Below are 10,694 nucleotides of genomic sequence, written 5' to 3' on the forward strand. Positions count from 1 at the left end.
TTGAGGATCTCCAGCTGGTCCGCCGTGCACCTGGAGCAGTAGATGTGCAGGTCGTCGCACACCGAGTTGATCTGCTGGAGGGAGAAATCTCTCAGGACGCTGTTGAGGATCTGCGGCAGGCACAGTCGCTTCTCGCCGCCGACCACGAAGCAGGAGATGGGCTCCCGCTCCAGGACCGTTTCGCACCTCTCCGTGGAGCGGTCGGACGGGATGAAGAGTGGACCGGACATCACCGGGGGCGTCTGTGCCGGCAGGGTGAGCATCATCTCTGCGGATTTTCCATCTTTGCCGAAGAGTGAGTCCTGGTGCCACCGAGCGGAAAACGCCGCCGGTCCACCGAGCGAGCATGGAACTCAGATGAAACTGCTTCAGAGTTTGCTGAAGTCCGGGATGGGGCTGAAAGCTCGTACCCTCCATGTTGTAGCCGATTAGAAAAGGGAGTTCGAAACTCAAAATGAAAGCTGAAATTGACTTATCGGATCGGGCGTCCTCAGCATCCGGCTACACGCTCAATAACGCGCATTTCCATGTCACCGGAGAAGCTTCCCAGCGCGTCCATTCAGAAAACTGAAGGCTGCTGAATTCATAGGGGCAGTTCCTGTAAGCAGACGCAATTAAAGTCGACAACTCCGAGACTCAAAACTCGTATTATCCAACGCACAATCACCGGTTACTATGTTTCTATGCGCTCCTGCGGTTTTACGCACTCCAAATGTGCGCCCGAAATATGCCTCGTCTGCTCAGTCTGGCGTACTCTCTGTCTGTCTCCCCCTCTCACTCAATGTGTGAGTCTCTCTCGCTCTCGCTCTCTCCCTCCCTCTCTCTCTCTCCCTCTCTCTCTCTCGCCCTCTCTGTTTGTTTGTGTCTGGTTCAGTCATTGAATCCCAGCCAGGAATGTGACTGACTCCCCGGGCTGGCTCTTCCCTCAGCCAACTGTTCCTCCCCTCTGCTACATGGCAGCTGCACATAGAAAAAAAAGAAAGAGGGGGGGAGGAAAAAAATCCCTCTGAACTGAGGCGAGGGTGGAGCTTAGGAAAATATAGTTGATGCTGGAAATATATAAATAAACTTTGCTACTTCAAATGTTTAAGCCTCGCAGATCAGCAGTTTTAACTTCCAGCAGCAAAAAGTTTTTCTTAAACGCGTAGATTTAACATTAGAGCATCTAGAATATTCTGTATGTGTTTTCTTCTGAAGGTCAACCTGATACAGTTGAATCACACAGTAATGGAAAGTAATGATTAATGTACACAGCGTCCAGTCGTGGAAAGCAGCTAAGTAGCTTCCATTTACCCAACTACGCTACTTTAAATACATATTTGAGCTTCTCCGCTTTTACTCAGTTACAGCTTCACTTTACAAATGAACAGTTTACCTACAAAACAAACAGAGTTTATGATGCCATGTTGTAGATTAAACCACCCAACGGTGTGTAAAATAGTTAGGGAGCACAGGGATGCATCAACATTGATTGTCTAATACTATAATAATAGTATATCACTCACAGGGGAATTTGTCCGCATTGATACTTTAAGTTCATTCAGTGCAGGACTTTTACATGTAAACTACTTAAACCAGTACTTAAGTAAAGGATTTAATATTTCCCCCATCAATTAAATCAAGGTTTGTGCTACAACCTTAATAAGCAGCTATACATTAATCAAAATCATTTTTTACTTCTACTTCCATATGTGGATGAAAACTGACCCATATGTATATGGAAATTTTAATTAGTTATGTCTGTTAGAGAGGCTATATCATATCAACCCTGCAGCACACTCAGATGTTATTAGCATCAGCACATGGCAAGTTCAGACTTGACACATTACGTACACAAAGTATATTTTTCTCACCAAACTGAAAGCAGTTGAAACTTGGTGTGTACAGTAAATGCTCAGTGTGCTAAGCTGCTATGATCACAGCCAGAAACAGTTTCAAATGCATGCAGTCATATGATGTATATTATTCATAACTGTGCCTTCAAATGTGTTTAAAATCACAAATAAGCATCAATATAACCATAACATTCAATAATTAAAAGAATCATTTTGAGCAAAATTATGAAGACAGTGTAGATTATTAATAAAAAATGCATTTTTACTCATTTATGGACGAGGTTCTGGTGAAATATGCATCTAAGGCTTAAATGACACTGTTAAAAACTTCCATGCTGATATTACAGTATGTACAAATCAACATCAAGCTGCAGTGGGAAGATGTAATTCAGCAAGAGACCAAGAAATATTCTTCACATTCATAACACCTCCTCTCACTCATACGTTTACTTTGCATTATTTTCTTGCTCCTTTTCATTCTCGGCAAAGAACCTGTTCAGGTTAGATACAAAAACACTGGAGAAAAGACGAATGAACACCCCTCACCTCACCTCAGTCTAGTACCCTTTTCAACCACTGGGGGTCGCTAAATATCAAAAAATGAGTGTTGAGACATGAAAACTGATGCAAAGGTAGAAAGTCAAATTGGGACTAAACTATTTAAATATCTGGAGAGTTTGTCATGGTGACACAATGTAGAAAAAGAACAAAGTAAACACCTACAGTTAGATTTTATTAACTGAGAGAACAAAGACAATATTAATCTCTTAAAAATAAATACAGCTCTATTTAACTGAAATAAAAATAATCAGAAAATGCAGCAACAGCTTATTTGTGTGGTATCGATGGCAGTTTAATTTCTACTGAGTAGATCTACTTTTTTTTCAGTTTTTTTTACTGATGTTGGCTTCGATGATGACTGAGTGATTAAAGGTCTATTTTCATTGACAACAAAAATATTAAATCTGGACATGATCCTAAATGAAATAGAAAAAAAAACATTTATTCATCAGTTGTTTTTACAAATATTACACCACAGTTAAAGAGATTTCAACATTTAAACACTTATAAAAGTCCTATGAAACAATGTATGTGTCCTTACCAATATCACATCTCATACTAGATTATTCAGTAGTTTACTTCTGGTTTTACTGTTTCATTAATGTTTTTCTTATTTATCTGTATCAAAAAGGTCATTTGAGTTGGTTTCTTTCAGGCAAGGTGTTTAAAAACAACTTAGAAAAACATTCAGAAACAAACTGTTGAGTCACAAGTTCCTGGCCTCAGTGCATTTTCTTCAGTTATAAATCACAACAAGGTGCATCTTATACCAAACTTGTTACCACTGAAAAACCTCCAAGGCAATTAGCTTCCCTTTTCCCCCCTTTGAATCACAAGATAAGATTTCAAATTTTCCACAGTCCACAACTAATCAGACACAAAATATAACAACAATAATAATTCCTGGTGAGGTGAAAAACATATTAAATAAAACTGTAAGGTTCTCCTATGTCTGACATTAGTTAAAAAAAATCTCATCTCTGAAAGCAGATCTTTTCACACAGACCTGATAATGTCTTATGACAGAATAAATATGCCAATCACGACCTTCACTGATAAAGAGAGATTCACTTGTAATATTCTCATCTCAGGAAAGCGTCTACACAGGCTCCATCACACTGCTCCCAGCCACACTTAACCTATTTAATAGTAACCTTGAAAATGGGTCTTATGGACTAATGGATCTTATCATTAGTCCATTTAACGTAGAGATATTTTTACTCATCAGGAGCAGGCAATAAGGGACAGCTCCTACTGTAATTCAGGCATCTTATTTTCATACTGAGGTGGAGGAGTGATGGGTTCGATGTTGACTGGATTCTGTGTGGGGGTGCGGATTTGGAGACGGATGTCCTTCAGGTGCAGTTTGTCCGACTTGATCCTCCTCACCCGCAGAGGCCGCAGTAAACGGCTGGCACGGCTGCTGCTGCGGGAGGGCAGGCTGGGGTTTGACTTGAGGCCCGGGTGGTTGGCCGGAGGCTCGGCAGCAGGTTGGGCGGCGGCCGCTGCGGGATCATTGAGAGGGGTGTCCTCGGTGGGATTGTTCGTGGGCTCTGCTCCCTCGTTTTCCACAGCTGCTATGATGTCCTCGTAGGACGGCAGCTGGGAGGTGCTCTGGCGAAGGTTGCTCTGACGGACGGGGTAGTTGCCGCTGCCAACGACCTCCTCGTAGCTCGGCACGTTGTACGCAGCTGGATCAGCAGCTCTGGAAAAGAATGCAAGAGGTGACATTCGGTTAAAAAGCATATGTGGGATTTTATCCAAACAACTTTCTGACCCTGGATTTACAACTACATGTTAGTGAATATATGAACTATTTTACCAAAATGTGCCCAAGTAAGTAAAAAGTAATGTTCAAATCCTGAACAAAGTTTAGGATTTTAAATATTGCAGTGTGAAATGCTTCAGTAGTAAATTTGTGTATCATAGATTTCCAAATGTTCCAAATCTGAGCGTTACCAGAACTTCTAAGAACTTCTAAGAAAAAAATCAAAGTATAAAACTTAAGCAAAATCATCAGTCACTCACGGCTCTTGCTGCTCCCCAGGTATATGGTCCATGAGGGGGCCTCCTACCGGCGCTGGCTGGTTACGTCTGCTTTGTGCTCTCTTCTTGCTCCTCACACCGAGGCAAATGGACAAGAGCAGCATGGCTGCTCCAACTCCAACCAGCGCCATGGCCACTGATGAAGACTTTGTGTTGTCTGAGGCCTCGTCATGACCTCCAGGCCCTGAGGTGGAGTTGCCTGATGCTGTGGCCGAACCGCCTGGGGCCTCTCCATCCATGGGTATCACAGTCCACACAATCATGACAATGCCCAGCGCGATGAGACCGACTCCCAGGGCGCACAGGGCGTAATGGGCGCCTGAGCCGCTGCCCTCTGAGCTGGACGACCTGTTGGGACGGCTGTTGGCGCCACATATACCTCGACTGGAGCACATCCTGACGGACAAACTGCAACAGAGATGACCATCAATGAAGTGATGAGAGACCAGAGATAAGGAACCACAAACAAATTCTAACTGGATTCTAACTTGTTAGCAGTGTTGGTTTTGTTTAGTACACTTGCTTACAACAATACCAGCTAAAGCTTCAAGTTTAGGCAAGCACATAAGAAGATTCATCTTTACATGGTTAATATACCATCGATCACATATGACCATTACACTCCTCTCTAACACTACAGACAATTCAAGCCCAAAGCCACGACCACTGAGCTACCACCACCACCATAAAAATCAGCACATAATTTCTGTGACTGCTACATTTTGAGTGATAGGGGCGCAGCAGCGTGGTGGGAAAACAGGTTGTGTGGTGGTTGGTCCACACATGTCTTAACACGACAAACATGAGCTTGAAAGACAGTATCACTGAGAGGAATGACTCACACTTGAAGAATGGAGTGACACAAAATGGTCATGGTCATGGTGATGGTATTTAGTAACCTAACTATAATTCATGCAATTACTCAACATTAATTTTGATACAGTGCGACACAATGAAAGAACAGACATAGGGGTAACAGACATGACCCTGCAGGACTTCTGTGAAGCTTGTGAGCTGTGCTTCTCAGTGTTCATGTTATTTTGTCCCTGTAAATGTTAAACCTGTAACAGCTGATTTTCTTTGGCCACTTAAGGGCAGCAGAAACAAGTTATAAACTCAACACAGATATAGTTATCAGCCTTTTATCTGTTGAACTTGTTCTTTAGGAATCCAACAACTACAAAGCAACATTATCATTTATTAGAAGTCATGTTTCCAGCCATGAATGCGTCTCTTTTAGTTCTTCTTCTTTTTGGTCTTCGCCAACTCCTGAGGGAAATATTTGGCTCTTTAGCACTAACTTTGTCTGTCTTCTGATTGGTGCTGGACAGGTAGAGTATAGAAAACAATATTATAAGAGCAGTGAGAGTGAAGTTAAAGAGCTAAACAATGACTTCTCTAATTCTCTGTAGGTTCATGACTACAACCGATGCCTTTAACACTGTCACATTGTTGTTTGATACGTTGTTGTTGTAAAAATATCCATGATAGCTGCTTTAAATACAAACTAAACACCAAACTAGGGTTATTCATACAATAAAAAAGTGCTTCTCACCCCTCACCCTCACAAAGCAATGTCAACTTGTGTCATATCCACAATCTGTGAGTAGTTAACCACAGAGTGACTTTTCCTTCCTAGATTGTTTAATTAGGATAATTGTTACAAGAAAAAAGGCTCAATTATACAACAGGCTGAAAAAATGAACATAATTTAGTGTCACATAAATAATTTTTTTCTTCTTTCCTATGATGATTGTTGGCCACGACCTCCCAGATGGGAACCACCGCTATGAAACAAACAGCCTCATCGGAAATGTGCTCTACTGAGGTGACTCATGTGCAGACTGTTCCACGAACTCGAGCCAAAGTTAAGTGTTTGGAAACACGTTCACATCCTACATGACATCCTATAGGAAGTATCCATTCAAAAAAGAAAGAGAGGAGATTGCAGCCATTAAAGCTCCACATCTGGTCTCCACCTGGTCAGCAGGAATGTTTAGGTTGTACTGTGAAGTTCATAAAATGGTCCATTGGTACTAAAGGTGGTGGTGTGAGGAAAATGTTCTACATACTACCACTGTAGTCCACATATTAATATGCATATAAGCATAACAATACTCAAATATTTATGGCCACAGACTCTACTCTCTATTTTCCTTAACTATACACAGTGCACTGAGCTGCTCTCTAAACAATATGATTTGTGGTTACAATTTCTTAGATGCTGGGGCTGCTCTGTTTTGTATGAATCACTGCATCACTGACTATTTAATATTAAAATATTAAAAGGTGTTTATTACTCAAATGGTCTGTAAACAAATGGAAACTTTATAACTTTATATTATCTATTAAATTCCGTATTTATCCCAGTGTGCTAACACTTTATTCACCCTGAAAATCCTATGTCACTGCAAAGCAGGAAAAGATGAGGAAAGACGAAGATGCCAGGATATCAGACATCAGATATCTGGCCAGCTGAAAGTAACTGACTGTGACTGTAGTTTTGCTCATGCTTGGTTCACGTTGCAGATTATGTAGCTCAGATATGCACAGACATGGAACAGATGAATCAAATGGTCAAGTCATTTTTGTCAGTTTCCTCTTTTCAGGGCAGGGCAGAATACTTCAGGGCAAATATTTGAGGTGACATGGATGATAAATGACTTCACCTTTGTTTACGACGACACAGAGCATTAGCTTAAAATGCAGGAAATTCGCAATTTAAACAAAATGCTAACTTGTTAGTTGAGTCCTTTTGTACCTCAGGTCTAAAGCATTTCAGAAATCTATCATATCAGTGCAGCCTCTATTAACACTTCAGAAATTTTGCACAAGGTCGAGCAAGCAAGCATCCATCCAGCATTACCTCCCCATCACCTGCTGCTCTGTTCAGTGACACAGAGGAAGAGTCCTCTCACATTAACTTATGCACTTTTCAATCATGATTTAAAGGACCAAGTATTTCAAGCATGTTGAACAGTGTACATAAATGCCAATTAATTAGTCCAACCCTTCATGTCTGACACAGGAATGATGGGATAGGCAGGGAGGACTGAGTTATGTTAATGCAAGGGTCCTGAATGCTGGGTATGCATGACTCAGAGAGGCTTGAACTGCTGCTAATGATGGGGAAAATAACTGATCTTTGGTCAACTGGAAGATGTTATTGATACACTGGCATCAGTAGTGTATTTTGTTGTTATACTGGAGCAGATGTTTCCTTCTTTTCCCACAGATATTTAACTCAGTTCAGCTTTGACATTGAAATGGCTGCAGACACTGTGTCTGTGTTAAAAAGGATAAGACGCAGCAATCTGGAAAACACTATTTGATCTGAGCTGTCAGTAAAAAGTATTGATAGGACTTCAGTTAATTGAGTCAATAGAGAGGTGATGGACAATAATTTTATAAATATTAGTCTATTGACTTTCAGTGGAATCATATTGTGATCATCACAATATATCATGTATCTTCACTGTCACCATGTAAAACAACAAAACAGCAAAGCATCTCCCTGACCCGCATAGTGCAGATTATAAGACAAAAGCAATAATTAAAAAATAGTACAAAATAGGCACATTGTATGTGAAAACTAAAAAAGTAAGTCTGTGAACTTTTTGAGTTTGACAGGTTATTGTTGACTTTGGAAGAGGCAGATGACAAAACAATCTCAGCTCTACAGGTGCTCCAAAGTTTCCACATCAACAATTCTGTGACATCTGAGCGAATGTAATCTGCTGATCAGGACCGTGTGATATGAGCGAAAGCTTCGGAGCGAGCAGGTACTGTAAGCTGAGATCATTTTATTAGTCTGATGTATAACAGGAGAGCGCGGTTCACTGTATTTTACATCAGATTGATTCCTGATGTCATTTTACATCAGCTTTTCACATAATCATGTATTGACGTTGGAAAATATTCATATTGATGTCATGATATTGATTTCAGTCATACTAGTACACACACTCCGTGAGGGTCAAAAAGCATGAGACTCTTTGCACTTTGGTAAAGGGATGTATTGATCAAGTATGCTGGATCAGTATTGCTGCCAATACTGTCTTTATCAGCTCTGACGTGACTGCACCACAGTAAATACTGTTTTTATGTCAATATCATTATAAATTTCAGTGTTTTGCTATCAGTTACATTCATTCAGTCACAGCGAGCCTTATACTTAGTTTTCCTTGGCCTCATGTTACCTTGACTAAAAGACAGAACTGGTGTTTGACTGGTATTGGCAGATGTTGGTATCAGTAAGAGGAAAGAAAAAGCTGAACTGGTGCATCCCTGATTTAAATCTGAGTAAACAAATGTACTGGACAACAATCTTCATGTACTGATGTGTCAAAATACAAGCAGCAGTATATCAGTTATTATTTGAACTGGTTCTGGTCTCGAGATAAACTTGATTTGCTCTTGACTTGCTCCAGTTTGGTGCATCCATGGTTTGATCTCAGGTGTTTGTAAATCTATAAAACTGACAGGAATTTGCTGAATGAATATACAGCGGTATACAGTTAATTCTGTGTTTAGCAACATATGTCCTGTGGATGACTTGTAATGTACAGTGTCACATATTGCAGGACCACATGCACTGCATTATCATCATCACCATTCAATCATCAACAAAAACAACATGACACCGTATGTTGAACTTTTGCGTCTCTTTTACTCCCTATACATTTACACATATATGTTGAATCTTGTGTAGTTTTTGTTGCATGCCTGCTGGACAGCATGTATGGGTGTGTCCTGTTCAACATCAGTGCATTTCACGCATTATAAACAGTCTGTGCTGTAAAGAACACAGGCCTCAGTGCTATTTTTATTGGGCTACTAAATTAGTTACATCAGCAGCTCAACCAGTGACACATTAGTGTGCAGTAAAGTGGTTAAAAATGGTGCAAGTGTCCCTGTCCTTCAGTCGGTCTGCAGCCAGCGCTTTCATTGTTTGTGAAGTAGGAAGGGACCTCTGAAGGAGGACCTGTCCCTCCACAGGACCGACACTGTGAACTCAACTTATGCGGACACTGCTCTGATTTAACACCTGAGACAGAAAAGATCACAACCCAAACACAACATCGGGTTAAACCGATAATGGTCTTGCTCAAGATCTGTCGCGGTGAAGGTGATCTGGAGGAGGCCTTACCTTTTCACTGCTCAGTATCCAAGGACTTCCCTCTTCATCGGTGAGTTACCTGAGTCACGCAGGTGTTTTCAGGAAGATCAGACACAGAGTTGAAAGAGGAATAAAACATAGACGCGACAGCTGACGGCCTTATCAGATTTTTTTCTTTTAAAATAACAGAGCGGATTTATTCATACAATATTTTCCGCTACAGATAACAATACTATAGTTGACAGGAACTTCGTTCAAATTCCAGCCGTGGCGAACCCTCCCCTCCCCTCCCCTCCCCTCCCCTGGCTGTAAAGTGTGTCTGTGACCTGTTTTCCTCTTGGTCCTAGCGCTGATCAGTTAAACTTCCTCTGGGGACACATTAATGGGACAGATACAGACGGAAACTGATAAATATAAATAAATTTAAGAAAACCTGCACAGCTGTTCTGTACTTAAAAAAAAAAGACTGCTCCCCTGTTGTTGTTCTAAACATTTCAGGCCAGAAAAGCATGAAGAAGAAAATTTAAAGTATAAAAACATCCAGGACGGTGTGTTCAGGTGCAACACCTCTGGGGGGATCACTTTTTAATTTTTTAATTAAAAAAAAGTGAAATGTGAAGGATTAAAAATCTGACCAATGAGGACATTACTTCCTCTACAATAACAAACTCCAAAACTAAACTGATAAACAGCTTCTATCCGGAAATGAAAACTATAGTGGTGCACAGATGTAAAACGTGAGCTGTCAGAGAGAGGAGATCAAATAACTTAGATCAATTTTGGAAGATATAACCACAGGAAATAATTGATCTGAGTCGGAACAGAGTCAGCTGACCAACAGGCGTTTTTTTCTGCCGTTGTTGGCTTGCGTGTGTCGTCATCGGTCGTGACCTGTGGGGAGGAGCGTAGAGAGGCGGAAGTTGGAAAACTGAAGCGTTGCTTCGGTTTGTCAGTACTATGAGAAAAGTTAATTACCAAATAAAAGTTGGTTACCGCAAAGCCCGGATGCTAAAGCAAGCACTGGAGCTGCTTTTTGTCGAACACGAGTGAGGCTGGACGTTGAAATACACCTGCGGTAAGGTAAGGCTACGGAGCGAACTAGCTAGCGGCTAGCGTTAGCATTTGTGTTAGCG

At 41.1% G+C, this 10,694-nt stretch overlaps 1 protein-coding gene across 1 annotated transcript; it reads right to left on the reverse strand.

Annotated features, from left to right (window-relative positions):
* Window positions 1-3,220: 3,220 nt before the first annotated feature.
* On the reverse strand, window positions 3,221-9,844 carry LOC108890082 (transmembrane protein 51). Its single transcript, XM_018686872.2, has 3 exons — window positions 9,592-9,844; window positions 4,425-4,850; window positions 3,221-4,101 (listed from the first exon to the last, which is right to left on the reverse strand). Exons 2-3 carry the CDS (start codon window positions 4,835-4,837, stop codon window positions 3,648-3,650), a joined length of 867 nt encoding a protein of 288 aa, XP_018542388.1. The 5' UTR covers window positions 4,838-4,850; window positions 9,592-9,844; the 3' UTR covers window positions 3,221-3,647.
* Window positions 9,845-10,694: the final 850 nt, after the last annotated feature.

The sequence above is a fragment of the Lates calcarifer genome, unplaced genomic scaffold (assembly GCF_001640805.2).
Source record: "Lates calcarifer isolate ASB-BC8 unplaced genomic scaffold, TLL_Latcal_v3 _unitig_1682_quiver_2390, whole genome shotgun sequence".
In the NCBI taxonomy this organism is placed as follows: domain Eukaryota; kingdom Metazoa; phylum Chordata; class Actinopteri; family Centropomidae; genus Lates; species Lates calcarifer.

Excerpts from the sequence above, each read along its gene's own strand:
- LOC108890082 (XM_018686872.2), bottom strand. The coding sequence starts at position 4,837 with ATGTGCTCCAGTCGAGGTATATGTGGCGCCAACAGCCGTCCCAACAGG. Across the intron at positions 4,102-4,424 it reads CCTGGGGAGCAGCAAGAGCC|AGCTGCTGATCCAGCTGCGT; the intron begins GTGAGTGACTGA and ends ATTCTTTTCCAG.